This window comes from Empidonax traillii, unplaced genomic scaffold, assembly GCF_003031625.1.
Source record: "Empidonax traillii isolate 1590-97213 ecotype Southwest subspecies unplaced genomic scaffold, ASM303162v1 scaffold822:size278920, whole genome shotgun sequence".
In the NCBI taxonomy this organism is placed as follows: Eukaryota; Metazoa; Chordata; class Aves; order Passeriformes; family Tyrannidae; genus Empidonax; species Empidonax traillii.
The window spans coordinates 165246-182154 of NW_020956015.1; the positions used below are offsets into that span (position 1 = coordinate 165246).

General features: G+C 44.6%; 1 protein-coding gene across 1 annotated transcript; it reads left to right on the forward strand.

Annotated features, from left to right (window-relative positions):
• Window positions 1-4697: 4697 nt before the first annotated feature.
• Window positions 4698-6609, forward strand: LOC114066878. The gene has a single exon (XM_027901921.1). The coding sequence runs from the start codon at window positions 4702-4704 to the stop codon at window positions 5782-5784; it is 1083 nt and encodes a 360-aa protein (XP_027757722.1). The 5' UTR covers window positions 4698-4701; the 3' UTR covers window positions 5785-6609.
• Window positions 6610-16909: the final 10300 nt, after the last annotated feature.

The window sequence follows — 16909 nt, forward strand, 5'->3', positions numbered from 1 at the left end:
CTATTTCCCAGGCGGCCTTCAACCACTACATCTCCCACCAGCCCCTCTCTGTTTGTAAACAGCAGGTCTAGCGGGGCCTTACCCCTGGTAGGTTCATTTACCAGCTGATGAAGGAAATTGTCCTCTATACACTCCAGGAACCTCTTAGACTGCCTCTTCTCTGCAGTATTGAGCTCCCAGCAGATATCCAGCAGGTTAAAGTCACCCACAAGGACAAGGGCTGACGATTTTGAGACATCTGCCAGCTGCTTGTAGAATAATTCATCCCCTTCATCATCCTGGTAGGGTGGTCTGTAACAGACACCTATGATGATGTCAGCCTTGTTGGTCTTCCCCCTGATTCTGACCCACAGGCACTCAACCTTATCGTTGCTGATGATGAACATCCTTTAATGAGATGGAGGATCTCATGCAGGGTGGAGGCTTTCTGAGAGAGTAATATCCATTTATCCTCTGTAACTGGGCCAAGCAACTCCAACTGCACCACCACTGGAGATTTCTGCATCTGTTCTCACTTCATGTTCTTTGGTTTGTCTGATGTCAGCAGGTACAGTATGAGTTGCATACACTACCAGTAAGCATTTACTGTGGAATACTCAGTGCCACGCTGCTCCAAGGCTGGTAATAGCACCAGGCTCTCTAACAGGCATCTAGTTTCTCCTGAACTCCTACAGAAACAGCAGCATGTCTACAATCAACACCACAAAACATCAAAATTTAAATGGCTCATAGCAATAAGGGATGACATTTTCATTTTATTTCAGCTAACATGAGCACATACCACAAGATTAGGAGAAAGAAAATTCTTCATATCCTTCTCTACTCATACTCACTTTAGGCAAATTCTCTTCATCTGCAAGCAAGCACAGGTAAGTATATGATTCAAAGCCTCCCAAAAGGAGGGGGAAATGCAGGTTTATCCCCACGTACCATTACTTACAGCAAAATCTTATATTAAAATTGTTGCCAGAAATTGTCCAGGACTCTCAGAATGTGTTTCCCTCTCCTGCTGACTCCAGTGGGTGTAGGGATTTTGGGTGCCTATGAGCTCAACCTTCAGCTCTTGCAGTTTTATAGTTTAACTAAGGGCAGGTTTGGGTTTTTGATGACTCTTACATCTGCGTATCATAATCTGCAGAAAGGTGCTTTCCAAAAGCTAATTCTGGCACAAAAAAACTTCAGTATGCTGTTTCAGATGTGTTGTCCTGGGCTCTGCTTCAACGTACTGCAAATAACTGTCCATAAGAGGAACTAATCTGCAATGTTTTGATGGATACATATTACATACTTTCCCTAAAAGCATCCTTTTCCAGTGATTTTCAAATATCGTATTTTTATCATGAAATGCAAGTGAAATTCTTCCTTCCACTTCTATTGAGATACTTCCCTGACACTCAGTTCTGTTGTGTCCTCCCAACACCAGAACAAAAGGCAGGAAAATTGCTTCACAAAATGATTTTCAAGCCCTGCATGGGCTGCCCAGGGCAGTGGTAGAGTCACCATCCCTGGAGGGATTTAAAGACATGTAGATGTGGCACTTGGGGACGTGCTTTAGTTGTGCGTTTGGCAGTGATAGGTTGGTTCTTAGACCGGTGGTCTTAGAGGTCTTTGTCAACCTAGTTCTATTTCAACCTGATTCTATGGTTCCCAGGTCTCTACAAATTGAATTTTCAAATTTGTGAAGAATCAGGTAAGAAAAGGAAAGGAGCAATTTAAAAGGAGTAGCCTGATCGTACAGACATGTAAACCTGATAGAGACAAGTATAAGAGCCAAGGGTTACACAGCTCAGTAAATAATGTCCTAGTGGAAGTGCAAATCTCCCTAGACAAATGCATCCCATCCTTCTAGTAAAAAAGAGGTGGCTGGACAGGACAATTCAGAGTCTGGCAGTCAACATCCTTTTCTCCAAGGGTGCTCAGACAAGTCCTGGATACAAGGAGACACATGTTTAGGTATTTTTTTACATTTTCCACCCCTAAAGAGACAGAACCCTTTCAGGGATCCCTAAAAGTTCCTGTCCTTAAGAGTGAGAATGATCCAGGACAGGCCAGTGGCAGTTTCAGTGCTGGCCTTGGCACTGACAGGGGTCAGTGCAGGGACAGAGCTGAGACAACATTTAGACTGATCCCCCTCACCTCCACAGAATCTGAGATAAGAGAGTCATTCTTCCAAGCAGCAGTAGCTGTGCTTTAAAGTTTCACTTTGTACTGGCTATGAACGGCAGGGCCTGCTCAACTGGCACCTGTGGAGATCAGATTTTTAGGGCCGAGGAGGGTGAGGTTGTTTAGACTCCTAAGATGTGCCCAGGACTTTCTTCCTAAGAGATACACCTGGTATGTGTAAGAAGATGGTAATGAAGAGACAGAGAAACTCTCCCATTGCTTAAAAAACTCCCTTTCTCCCCAAGCCTGGCTTGCACTTGTTGCTCACTTGGTCACTTCCTATAAACTGTCCTACAACAACCCAGGGAAGCAGATAGGACCCTGTCAGGAGCCTGGATGCAGGGATTTACAGCTCCCTGCACATTGCAACTGAGTGGACTTTAGAGAATAATGGTCCCTACCAGCACAGAGAGGAGGATCACAGCTTAATGACAGGATAGGGTTGCTTCAAATTTTTTGAAGGGTTTGCCCAAAATTTTCCTTATGTACCTATTTTTCTCTCGTCTGTCTGCTCTCAAGTTTATTCTGGAACAGGATGAGAGCAATACAAGGCTTTAAAGAAGTCACTGAGTTAATGACTATACCATGAACTGTTATCTAAAGATATTTTCTTTATGTTTCCTGACTGAAAGGGGAACGTTAAAGAACAGTACATTTGATTTATATTCTTTTTAACCCCTCCCCCCCCCCAAATTAGGATATGTGTAATTCATACACACTTTTATTTACTCCCACAGTTCTGTAGCATGAATGATCAGGAAGAGGCTTTCATTTGGTCAGCAATGAAGGTGTCAGATTGCAGCCTGCCAGCACAGTGCCACTCAAATTCTTCAGGCTTCCAGTGGTAAGGACAGCTTCTCGCCAAAGTGATGTGAGGCAGGAGGAGAACACAAGCAGATCTTGACACCCAGGGCCAATGTGACCATTTGTGTATTTGCAGATTTATTCTGTTCGGGGGCGCAGATGCTGTCCTTTGGAGCCTGTCCTTGTCATTTCAGGAGTGTTCCCAGAATGGAGGCCCATCCTTGTAATTGTGCTGATGGAAAAACTGCTGCCAAAACAAATGCCAGAGAGAACTCCTGCCTGGGTTTAGAGCTCCCCTACTGCTAGATATCACCAAGGGGAGAAGTTTTCCCAGGCAAGTAAGGCAGAATAATTGCACAGCCCTAAAAACAGGCACCAAATACCCTTGTGCCCAGCACCCCAAATCCATGAGAACTGCAGAGAGGACAAACTCTGACTTTAAAACTAAACAGGGAAAATCTTGTGGAGGGACTGGCCTGAAATGCCTGGATGTGATGGCCTTTTCCCATGAGGCAGAAGAGAAGCCCTATGAATAGAAAACATGGGCTGTCACCTGGTGAGATTTTAATGGTCAGAGCCATGTGGCCACCCCACACAGAACCCCTGGCCTCACACCAGCCAGCCCTGAAACTAACAGATGATGCTCTTCCAAGCAGAAAAAGAAGTGCTCGGTCTAATGCCTCTGCATGATGACAGCAGCCAGAGACAAGAAGGGATGGTGGGACAGCCCAGCCCAGGTGGTGATGGATCCTGGCTCTCCAGAGTCGTGAGCAGGGTGCCAGCAGCCCTTCTACCCTACTCTGGAGGGACAGCAACTCCAGCTCCTTCCTGCAGGTGTGGGGCCAGACTCCATCACTCATGTTTTTGAGGAGCACCAATGCACTGTCTTCCAGAAGCATGGAGACTTGGCAAGCAGAGAGGGACCTGGCACGGTGGGTGAGTGACAGCAGCACTGGATGGACTGGAGAAAAACATCCCTTTCTGCTTTTTCATGCCAGTAGGGGCACAGACCACAGCGTTGGGAGACTCATACCTAGGGTTGGCCACTGACCACTCAAGTTCTCCAAATCCTGGTGTTGGAGGATGCAGCAAGGCCGCAGTGCCTAGCAGCATGGGAAAGAATGTAAATAAGAAGTGAACATCCAATCATATGTGAAGGCTAGTGGTAAATTATAGATGATAGAGCTAAGAATAGTGTTAGTATGTAAGATTCTACAGGGACAGTGTGTGAGTGCAGCTGTGTGAAGACAGTGTAATATTATGGATGAAGAGAATAAAAGCTGAATTTAGGCCATCATCATCTGGTGCCCAGTTTTATTTACATGGCCGTCCTCGTATTTAATACAACATTGTGGCATCTCCCAAGGAAAGGAAGTGAGAGGTGAAGGTGTCATCCAGCTGCAGGCAGTCCATGCTGACTGGTCCCACCACTCTGCCCCTCACAGGAAATTTTGGCAAGGCGTCAGGAGCGGGGATGAGGCACAGGGCCACAGACACATAATGCAGGTGGCCAAGAAAGAGCAACATAAAAATGAAGAAGTTGAAAAAAAGAGACTTCCTGAAAGACCACCTGAAAAAAGGTGATTTCCATTTTCTCCTGACACCATGAGCCTGCAGAGGTGGACATCCCATTTTGACATCACTGAAGGGTGGAGCATGACATCACTGAGCAGCAGTTTGTGATATCGTAGAGGGATGAATTGTGACATTTCATCCCTCATTTCTTATATTTGGATGTCAAGAGGGCACTGCCCAGTCTGGCTTGAGACAAAAATGGCCACAGAGGCAGACAGTACCTGCCCTATTTGCCAGGACACTCGGAATGACGTGGCTTCTGCCCTGCCCTGTCGCCACCAGTTCTGCCTGGGCTGTATCCTGCGTTGGGCCCAGAGAATTCCATCGTGCCCACTCTGTAGAAGGACGATACAGACTATCAGGTTTTCTGAGCAGAGTGAACGGGACTACATACAGCTGATCATCGCCTCCCCTGAAGTGTCACCAGAAGCCCATAGCCAGGCAGAGAGATCTCCTGGCGACCTGGAGGACAACAGCCCCCATCCCTCTGTGGTGTCCCCTCTGTCTTCTCCACAGGAGACACTGTCCCCAGATGAGCAAGGGGCTTCTAGGCTGGAGCTTGTTGGTGACCTCCTGCCTGAGGTCTGGGCAGGACTTTTCCGTGAACAACAGCAGCTCCTGGACCCTGTGAGGCCTTGGCTGCGCCAGAGGCTGGAGGGAATATACTGGGGCCAGTGGTGGTTGATAGAGGCCACGGAGAACTGCATCCTGCGCTACCTCTGTATCTGTGGTCCAGATGCAGAGGTCTTGGTGCAGAGACTGCTGGTCTTCCTAGAGGAACACACAGCACTGCTGGTCCATGACCTCATCAATGCTATTGCAGAACAGTGCAGTGAAGAGGCCCAGAGGCTGCTGCATTCCCATACTGTTGAGGATGAGGATGGCCGCCCAGCAGCCAGCACCAGCTCCAGTTCCAGTGAGTTCATGTCCAGCAGGTCCCAGAAGGGCACTCCTGTCAGCTGTCCTGCAGACTCCAATGCAGAGGAAGAAACTGCTACAGTAGAAACTACCCTTCACCAGGGTCCCACCTGCCCCCAACCTGGGCCCATCCCTGCAGAGAAGAACCAGCCCCAGGAGAAATCAGAGCAGGCAGCAGTACCGGGTCCCTCTGCACAGGGCTGCAGCCACAGCCACTCCACTCCTGGTCAGGGCAGGGGCTGCTCACCTGGGGCAACACAGTGTGCCCAGAAGAGGAAGGTCCCCAGCCCTTTGGACTCTCCCCAGCCAAGGAAGAAGCCATGACATGGACAGATCTGACCCCTGCAGTCCCGAGGGACACAGATGAAGTGATAAAACTTCATCTCTCTTGATTTCCCATTTCCCATCCAAGAACCACAACCTGAGGCTAATGGTACCCATGGCAGATTTCATAAAGTGGCCTCACATTTCCATGTCTGGCTTCCTGAAGGTGCCAAGTGAGGTCTCCCTTAGGTCCCACAGAGCCAGGGGTCTGAATAAATCTCTAAATATCTGAGTCCCTGAGTAACTTTGAGAGCTTGACATACTAAAATGCCAGCACATCTGAAAATCTTGTGCTGGATTCTATTTGGCTTGTGAAAGGAAAATCTGGATCAAGCACCACAGAAACTATGGAGAAAGAGTGTTCCAATACAGTTCTTGCAATTTTAATTGTGGATTTGAAGTTGATTGTTAAGTCTTTAAGGACCTAAACAAGAACCTGGTAGTTGCTAGACATCAGTGACTTTCTCCACAAAGACTCTTCTGCGAATGGGCAGTCAAGGGCAAACAGTCTTAAGACAGCTGAGTCAGTTGTTCTGCTCCAATCAGCACAAAAGTTGTTCCTTGATGACCTCCAAGCAGGAGGCCAATATCAGACAAACAAGGTAAAACTGAAGCTTTAGATAAAAATGGTGACCAGACATTTACTGTTATTTTTGCTGCTAGAACTTATGTAAAGTTGCAATGGCCACCCGATCTGTATGCTGGATATATGATTTGTGCTGTATCAAGCAAAATTCAAATGTGCTCCAGAGCATGTGGGCTCTTCGACAGCCACAAATCATCTGTGCCTGTGAAGAAAGATTTGGTGAACCTTAGCATAAGGGAGAAACAACAATCCAAGCATCTTTGTGATGAGAGTTCTTAAGATATATTACAAATAATTAAAAAAAAAAATCCCATGTCCATTTTGGTCCATCTCTTTTGGATTTTGGCTCAGATTTCTCCTTCCAAGTGTGGGGAATCTTAAATAACCTGGTCAGAGAGTATTGCACTCTGACATACACCTGGATAGAGTCATATCTGACACCAAATCCTTCAGCAGCTTTGCTGAGCTCTTTTAAAGTCCCTCTCCTAGGAGAACACAGCTACTTTTTGATTCCAAGGCTCATGAATTTTCCTTTTTACTTTCTGGAAAAGGGATGCACTTTGTATTTGTAAACATCAGAGAGGCACAAGAGAAAAATTTTGTGTTTAGATGGAAAGTAAAAGGAAGATCATATGGAAAACTTTTAGAAAAAAAATTACTGTTTTGCCCCTCTAAAACCTTTAATGTCTCTCTAAAGAAATTTCCCCAAAGCACATTTTCTGTCCCTATTGGCTGGCTGCTTTCAAGAATTGTCCCAGAAGGCTGACACTGTCTTGTTTTAGCTGCTCAAATTGTGTTTTCTATTCTTTCTTGTCTGTGATTTCCTTGCCTTACTGCAACATGCCCAAGGAAACCTATGGGTTTTGGAGGTGATCATTATAGTCCACTCTATAAATCATACATCCTTGCAAAGAACACACTGAACCATAATATTTGCACATGATTTGGTCTAAATGGCTTTGATCTGATTTCTGGAGGGTCATTTCGTAATTTAATGGTTCAGCTGAATTCTTTGTCGTGAAAGATTAAGTTTCTCATCAGGAGCCATTCCGTACCTTTTCAAGATGAAACCAGCCATGAGAGTACTGCATATGTATGTGGATTTTCTGAAGTGATTACTTTCCTTGTCCAATCCAACAGAAAAATCATCCTGCTGAAAAACAATTGCTGTAATTAAACTGAAAACCTGCTAGGTAAATTTATTCCAAATTATAAGTTTAATAAAATTATATATACAGCAAAATATGAATTTTGCCAGAAAGTCTTTTAAATGCCATTCTGCATATTTTCTATTGGTGGGAGTAATTCCTGTGGTCTTTTTTTCAGTCCCACAATTACAAAGAATACTATGAAACAAATTATAACTGAATATTTTTAGCTCCCTTAGAACCATTAAGCAAAATAGCAGAAACAATTACATTTGAGCTGTATTTCCAAAGCAGGTGTTTTACATTAGTACTCAAGGTCAGAGAAGGGAGAAGGAGAGGATATGTATGTTGAACAAAAAGCCATAATGGAACTGTGCAAATTCATTCTGTTCTCCAATATTCACATATTCAAACCATCATTGAAGACTGAGGCAAAATTTCAAGTGATTTTATTTCAATCAGCTGTGTTAAACCAATATAAAGGGCATTATTGGTCTGGCTTAACAAGTGTCTGAATAAATGATAGCAGAAAATCTGCACATTCTAAATGGTACTTTCTTGCGTAAGTCAGATTTTCCAGAGGATTCAGAAAACTGGTTTGAGTTTGGTTTTGGGGTTTTTTTCCATCTCTAAAAGAAGCCGAAAGAGCTCATATCTTCATTTAATCAGTTCAAGGTAAACAGGTTCTGAGGCATCACTTGTCTACCACTGAGATCACAGGTATCGGATACTGAGCACTTCCAAGAAGATGTCCTTCATTTTCAGACTTAAGACAAAAAAATGTAATCAAAGAAAAAAAACAAATTAATCAAATTCAGACACTGTTTTGCTGTCCTCTAAACCACAAAACTACACTCCACCCTTCTCATTAAAATAAATACATACACACTGACAGCACTGGTTTGGGAAAAAATAAAAACTGTCACTACCAGTCACTTCATCAAGAGAAGAGCAGTCAGTGTTGGCAGCAGCGCTGCATGTACATTTCTAGCAATTATATTGACTTAGTGTATTCAGATTAAGTAGAAAATTCAAAATAAACTCAATATTTACCTTCAAATGAGCTACTGTGAATCTAAATTTGCTTACCTGTTTGTCATCCAGGCCTTTATACCAAAAGGGAACCCCGGTCGAGGCCACTCCCCAGGCAGATGGAGCTCGTTAGCCCTGTAAGGCAATCCATCTACATCCTGAGGACCTCGCTGCCACCGTCCAAGCTCACTTGGCCCCGGCAGATGAACCTCAGGATTAAAGGGTGGGCTCAGTTCCGCGCACACTGTGTCTCACCTAAAAAATCCAATGCGCAGGCTGGAAGGTGTAAAGACCTTCCCCGGTTCTTCGTTCGCGAAGACTGGCCATTACTATTTACTTACTACCAAAAGGGAATATAATATGAATCCCACGGAGAAGACTCCTTTTCACCCTAATAATTCTGTTTCTTTGTTGGTCATTTAAAATAAGTTATAAATATCTAAAATATCTGTGACTCTTTACTCAAAAAGGATTTATGTCTACATTTCCTAGATAAATCCAACTGCATTTTACAATTGAAATTCTGTTCTCAAGAATCAAGACCATGTAAAACAATGAGGTGGAAATGCAACTGAAAGGTAAAACTCCAAAAGATTATGTACATTTAGGTGTTAAAAAATTTGCACATTCCACAAGATGTCTTCATGATGGAGAACAGTCATTTAAGGCTGCATTAATTGTGTAATAGATTTTGCTAGGTGACACTGTAGCACTCATTCAAATCCCTGATTTACCACAAACTCTGCTTTTAAAAAAAAAGTCATCTAGGTGGTCACACCACAAGTTCCAAGCTCCATCCTCACAAAGTTAACTTCTCCTCCATGGAAGCCTCCAAAGAGAGATGGACCACTCAATTGTAGCTGGAGTCTGCACTAGGGAACAATAGGCCTTACCAAAAGCACACACTGCCAAAGCTCCTCCAGTTGTCACCCAGCCATGAAATGTCCCCTTAGGTCCCCACAGGCCTTGTCCATGTGACACAGGGAGCATGGCTGAGCCGTTTCATCTTTCCCAGCTCATCTTTCCCAGCAGCATCAGCTCAGGCAAACTTCTCTCCTGCTCCTCTCAACAGTAAATTTAGCCTTAGGGCAATCAGGGTTTGATGAAGATTTAAATTCTTCCATCAGGTATCAAGAAGGATAATTTTCTGGCTCTGCACTGCGTACAAACAAAATTATGTTTGTACATATATGTATCTCTATTGATTTCTCCCTGTAGCTACAGGGCCTAGACAGTCCAGCTGTGGAGGCATTTCAAAAGCAGGTACTGTCCTAGGACCTTCTCTGAGTGTGGGACAGATGGACAGCCAGCCTGCCTCAGAGGGTTCTTTAAAGCCAAGATCAGCTCTTGGCCAGTGAGTGTTTTCTTCTGCTCTCTTTTCATGCGCCATTTCCCTGCAAACTGAGCAAGGGAGAAACTTCTGCACTGCTCTCTGGTTGACAGCAGAGTTGTAGCACCTGAATGTCCAGGAGGCTGCAGCCACTGCATGCTGCTGCTCAAAACAGCTCCAGGCAACATCCCAGTGACACTGAAAATGTGTTCTGGATGTTTGCACAAGGAAAGACTTGACTGATCACAAAGTGACATGCTCCAGGGCTCTGAACCACACAAGGAGAACTGAAGACATGGAAATTGAAGTGCTGTCAAGCAGAAAAACTAGACAAAACTGCAATTAAATTCATGTTGTAATAGAACAGGCTGAAAGATAACATCAGTTGTTAAATCTCTGAGATGTGACCTGGAAGTAACATGATAGATCATGTCAGTATCAGCTGGATCACTGTTCACATGGATTTATTTTCACATTTAAATAATCCATACTGTATTGATTTCATGAATCCTCTTTCACATACTGATTCTAAACTGTAACAAGCTGTAAGGTGACTGATCTTGTGCACTTTATTTAAGAACTCAGTGCATTGCTTAGACATGGTTTCCTATGCATGAATCCAGAGGCAAGTGTGATGCACCACACAGTGAGAAGAAAATTACATCTTAGAAAGGTCTGGAAGGGCAAAAGCTAGTACTAGGAATGCAGGTTGATTTTGAAATCTAGACAACAGACTACCATTTTCAAAAAATACCAAAGAAAAAACACTCATTAAACTGCCACTTACAAAGTGGAGGGAAACCTGAGAGTCTCAGTTTTGTTTGGGTTTTGAAAGGGATGTGTTCAAAATTCAGGCTGTACTGCTGTACCTGGAACTGGGTAACCTAATCCTGGGATGTCTCCATGTCACTATCACTTGTGAAAATTCTGCTTATACTTAGAAGTATCTGGCATGTCTTGGGATGCTAAGACAAGACTATTTCCTATGCAAAACTATTTCCTATGCACATGCTTTCTCCAGTAGGGACATATGTTCCTTTTGACGTGAGTGCAATCCAGTGCCATGAGAAAGAATTTCATTTCATTCTTTGGAATGAGCATTTCTTTTACTTCTCTTTATAATACGCATTTCATACATTTCAGTGCAGTTCGCTTTACAAGTTGGTTAAGAGATTCAATCTCCTTCTACCTCTAAACAGGTGAGGTAGCATTTTGGTGAGCACCAACTGGGTGAAAGATTCTACTGTGGTTTGTGTTATCTCAGATCAGGTGCAGTTCCATAAAAGCCCTTTTAGTGTCACGGAGCACTAAGCTCACGGCTGAATTTAATCAAAGGTAACACCTCTACTTCATAAGAATTTAGTAGTGGGAAGTATTGGGAGAGTATTAAATATTACAACATGTAGAGTAGAAAGAGGGTAACATTACTCATTCCTTCCACACAGGTCACTTTCAGCTACCTGAGCTGTAGCTGATTATTCTTGTATCTTCCTCTGCTAGCTCATGGCAGCCATCAACAGACACACAGACCAGACAAGAAGGTATTCTTCCCCACTGCCTCCTCCTTTCCCTTTCTATTTCATGGCCAGAAACAGAAGTCATCAACTCTGTGGGGTTTTTTTCCCAAAATCTCTTAGCAAAACACTGCCTAATTCACAGAAGAAATGAATAGTATCTAATATTTCAAAAATCAACAGCCTAATTAAGAATAACATCTTTATTATACAGATGATCAGGTCCTTTTGCAGCTGAATTAAAAATCACAGGTTTGATGAGAACAATGAAGCTTCAGAAGAGAAGCCAACTGCCTTGACTGTCCTTTACCAAAGCACGTCAGAAATTCAGATGTCCTTCCCTGGCTATCTGTAAAATAATTTTGTATTGCACACCTTGTAGAAGGTGTGTGCCTGATGAAATGACTGAGGTGCTGTAAGGTGTCTGTTATCCTGCTTATTGTTCATTACCTGGGACCTACCTCTGCAGCAGCAGCAGCAGCACAGGACAGTGAGATCCTAAGCTGTCCAGCATGTTTTTTGCACAGTCTGTGTGAGAGGCAGAGCAAGCTTGGGGTTTCCTTACATGTGAGGACCTATACACGTTCTGCAAATTCATAATTCCCTAAAGGTCAGTGGATCAGATGGCAGGAACAGCTGATCATCTCAGCAAGACCAAGTAACAAGTACCACTTGTTTGAGCTCTGCCAGTGGGTGGAAAGTCTTATCAGAACCATGGTATACAGGGAGAAGAGAAAAAAATATGTATACAGAGTGCCAGCTCCAAGGCTGTCTCAGAAGGAACATGTTGTTAGGACAGGTACATGTGTGCAAACATGTTGTAAGGACTTAAAGAGCGCAACTGATTGGATATAAAACACTGTCAAAGCCACCAAAGGAACTTGAGATAAACACAGAAGAGTGGAATTTGCAAATGAAGGCACTAACTCCAGGTCGAGCAAGACAGATCTGGGTAGCATATCCTAGTTAATGCATCCAGACAAAAATTTCCACTGTGTCAGACTGTGGGAAAGAAAGCAAACGCTTATACAAATGCCATCCCAAGTTATGGGAATGGCATCTACACTTCGTGGATACCCTGAACCTGGACTGTATAAAGGTGGTACCTTCAGAAGAACAACTCCGGGACCCCCATGACTGAGAAGAGGAGTCAAGAAGGACTAATGGGATGCCCCTGGATCTCCTGACAGAACTCCCTGAGGCTGTCTCGATGCACAGCCATGTGGAAACGGAAGAATGGCTGAAATGAAGAGAGTTCACAGTAACTGAGGTTGTTACTGAACCAGTAGAGGCTCTACTTTTTTCCTGTGCATTGACTTTGAACTACACTTGCTAAAATAGCATTTTATTAAAATGTCAGGTTTCAGCCCCTGAAGGTGCATTAAAAATGCTGACACAGAAATCACTGGCTCCAAGATAATTCCCTGAAAATTGTGTGAAATGAAAAAGGAAGAAAAACAGCAAGGTGGAAAATACAAGCTTTTAGCCTCACTTGGAGGCAGAGATATTCCCCTCCTGAGCCCTTCTAATTCAAAAAATGGTTGCAAAGTCTTCCTTGCTTTCTAATGTACTTCCAAAGTCTATTTAACCTTCAGCAACAAAATCTTCCTCTTATCCTGAAAGAGGTTGATTGAGAAAATCTTTGACAGGTAAGAAGAGACAGAATTTTTTTCAGGATCTGTTTTTTCTGGATTAACCTTTCAGAAATGCATTCAGAAGTGAAGAACAACATTTTAAGCACTGCAACTGAAATAAAGAGCTGATTCCAAGCACATACATCTTTTCCTCCTCCTCTGAAACTGTTCCCCAAGCCCCAACTGAATCTTCCAATTTTGGTCTGTTCACTTGAAAGTGCTTTAATGTGGTTGCTTCCTGGAAAGCAGCAGATTCTTGAAGATCTGTTTCATCTTCCTCCATATCTTCCCAGTAGAAAGGTAAGTCACAACTGCTTTAGAATTTCTACCACATTAAGGGACCACTTTGCAAAGGTCATGTGGGGACAGGTTCTGAGCACCCCTTATCTACAGACCTCCTTCTCTCTACTCTCTGTACTGGCCAACTGTACATGCTTAGCAGCTAGTATGGTGGCTTTCCTGTCAGGCATTTGCTTTAAGAAATATTTGCTTTGGCAAGTGCTATCATTCTACGTAGTTTCACAAAATTTCCAACCATTCTTCTTACACAATTCATTCCTTATTTGTGTCAGTTCTGTAAGGTATTGGCCCACAGTTGCTGGGTCACAACTAAGACCCTGTTCTGAATGCATATCCAGATGTAGGTGAAGAAGAAAGTAAGTTTTATGATATTCCCTGGGCTTTTCTTCCCCACTTAGATATATCAATAAAACTTGTTTGTCAAGGCAATCAATCTGGAGGGGAAACAACCCTGCAGCACAACAGATAAATAGCAAAATGCACAGCACCTGAAGTACAGAGACTTCATAGCTCCTTTCTCCAAAGGGAGATGCTTTTTGGGTAGAGTTTTCTTTCCCTACTCTTTGGTAACGCTGACCTACAGCCCTGAGGTCTCTTTTCTCCCTCCTTAGGCAGCAAGGACTAGATTACACTTGCACTTACCAGGTGGGGGCAACCTTCCCACCTTTGTCATTCCCTGCAGTGTTCCATTGCCTCAGCTGCTCCTCCCCGTCAGGTCTCCAAGCACATCTTGATCACCATCACAGCATGTGCTGCTTTCCTCTGCTTGAGATCCTCCTCCCAGCAAAAGATAAGTACAGTTACCAGATCTCGTACTGTCTTCCCACATAGGAAAATCCTGAATGAGAGAGATGCCTTCCATTAAATACTACATGTTCTAATACTGCTATTTATCAGCTGCTGATAATATGAATTTCTGTGCCTTTTCTCCTTCCCCAAATGCTACGTTTTGCACCCCAAACCTTCAAACTTTTCATCTGGTCGAGACTGAATGTCTACCCCATTTGTAGTTAAATGCCACCACTTGACTCATCCCCCTTTCCTTAGACCTACAACTTTTTCCCAGTTTATGAAATGCATCCTCTTCTGTCAAGGCACATTACAGAGCTTAAAAAAATGGTGGGGTTGATGAATGGATTTAGAGCAGCCCTGCAAAGATGGAGCGGAGGGATACTGGAGAATGAAACATTGGATATGAGAGTGCTGTGTGCTTGCAGCCCTGAAAACCCATGCTATGTTGGGCTGTGTCTAAAGAAGGACATTCAGTGGAGCAGGGAAGGGAATTCTGCCCCTCTGGTTCAGTGAAACACAGGAACAGGATGCCCACAGAAGTTGCAGATACCCCATCATTGGGAGTGTTCAGTGTCAGTTTGGATGAGGGTCTGATGAGCCTGGTCTAGTGGAAAGTGTCCAAAGGCACATGGATTGGACTAGGTGACCTTTAAAGGTCCCTTCCATGGCCAGCCTTTCTGTCATTTTATGATTTCAGGGCACATGAGACAGGAAGGAAAAAGAACTTAAATGCGATTGAGGCAGTGAGATAATAAGGGTAAGTTCTGGTGTACATGTGTGCAAAGAACTCCAGAGTATCATAGCACCTTGAGGTAGAGTCCTTTTAAAGCATGAGGTGCATATCCTGAAGTATCTGTGGCCTTAACTTTCATAGGAAACAGGATACTCAGAATTTCAGATACTCTGAATTTCAAATACTCTGAAATTCCAGGTGCTGCCTGCATCTTTGGATCTTTACAACTCAAAAGGCAACTAAAGTTCAAATCCAAATGAAAAGAAATACAAATGGCATACTTTAACAGGCTCTTATTAAAGCAAAGACAAATACCCTCTCGGTAACAACACAAAGTCCTCAAGAACAAAATTCCTTCTTTTCCCATGCAGAGATTGCTAATCACCAAAGTGTGGTAGTGGACACCCTCCATTTGCACAGTTTTGAGGAGAGATCTCTGCACCCTGCAGCAGAGCCACGTGGATGCATGCAGCATCCTCGGCTCACACCAGTTAGGCCTCAAAGAAATAGATGATGCTCTTCCAAATGGGGAGAGAAGTGCTGGGGTTAATACCTCTGCATGATGACAGCAGCCAGAGACAAGAAGGGATGGTGGGACAGCCCAGCCCAGGTGGTGATGGATCCTGGCTCTCCAGAGTCGTGAGCAGGGTGCCAGCAGCCCTTCCACCCTACTCTGGAGGGACAGCAACTCCAGCTCCTTCCTTCAGGTGTGGGGCCAGACTCCATCACTCATGCTTTTGAGGAGCACCAATGCACTGTCTTCCAGAAGCATGGAGACTTGGCAAACAGAGAGAGACCTGGCACTGTGAGTGAGTGACAGCGGCATTGGATGGGACTGGAGCAAAATGCCCCTTTCTGCTTCTCCCTGAGGCAGGGACATGACCCACAGGGATGGGAGACTCATACCCAGGGTTGGCCACTGACCACCCAAGTCCTTCAAATCCTGGCATTGCCCATGGAAAAGCAGTGAGAGGAGAAGGTTTCATCCAGCTGCCGGCAGTCTACGCTGACTGATCCCACCACTCTGCCCCTCATAGGAGACCATGACATGGGATGAGACACACAGCTATCTGTGTTTGAGAAACAGCAACACAAAAATAGAGACATTGAAAACAAGAAACATTATTTCCTTTTTTTCTCCTGACACTGTGTGCTAGTCAGGACAAATATTATATTGTGGCTTCACCTGCTGGCTGAGTGTGATATCACTGAGCAGCAGATTGTGACATCATGGAGGGATGTACAAAGACATCTTGTCCTCCACTGTTTATATTTGGACTTGGGCATAACCTTTTCCAGTCTGGCTTCAATCTGAACTCCATCTGAGCAAGACTGTGAGGCCAAGAGGATTGAGCCAGGCTTCTCTGGTGCTGGCTGGTGCCTGTCATTGACAGACCTCAGTGCCAGACCCAGATCAATCACTCCTGTTTCCCTGGCCCTGGCTGGTTCAGGCAGCTGGGCACTGCAGGTGCTGGCAGCAGTAAAGGTTGGCTGTGTGGGACAACATCCCACCAAGGGTGGCCATGGTGTGCGTGAAGGGGAGCAGGGAGCTGAGAAGGTGTTGTTCTTAAGGGGCCTGAGCATTTCTTCCTCCTCTTCCCAGGACACCAGTGACCATGGCCTCTCTTTCCTGAAGTGTGTGACACCAGTGAGAGAAAGCAGTTCCTGATCCTCAGCTCTCACCAACGTGCTGCAGAGCACAAAAATGGCCATGGAGATAGACAGGAACTGCTCCATCTGCCAAGACACTTGGAAGGACGTGGCTTCTGCTCTGCCCTGTCACCACAGGTTCTGCCTGGGCTGCATCCTGAGGTGGGCTCAGAGAAATCCATCATGCCCACTCTGCAGAAGGACGATAGAGACTATCAGGTTTTCTGACAGTGAAGACGATTATCTGGAGACAGCCATCACAGCCCCCAAGGAGCTGCCAGATGGCAGCAGCCTGGCAGGGACAGCTCCCGAAAGCCTGGATGAGAACAGCCCCTATTTCCCTGTGGCATCCCATCCATCTTCTCCACAGGGGACACTATCCCTACCTGAGCAGAGGGCCTCAGGG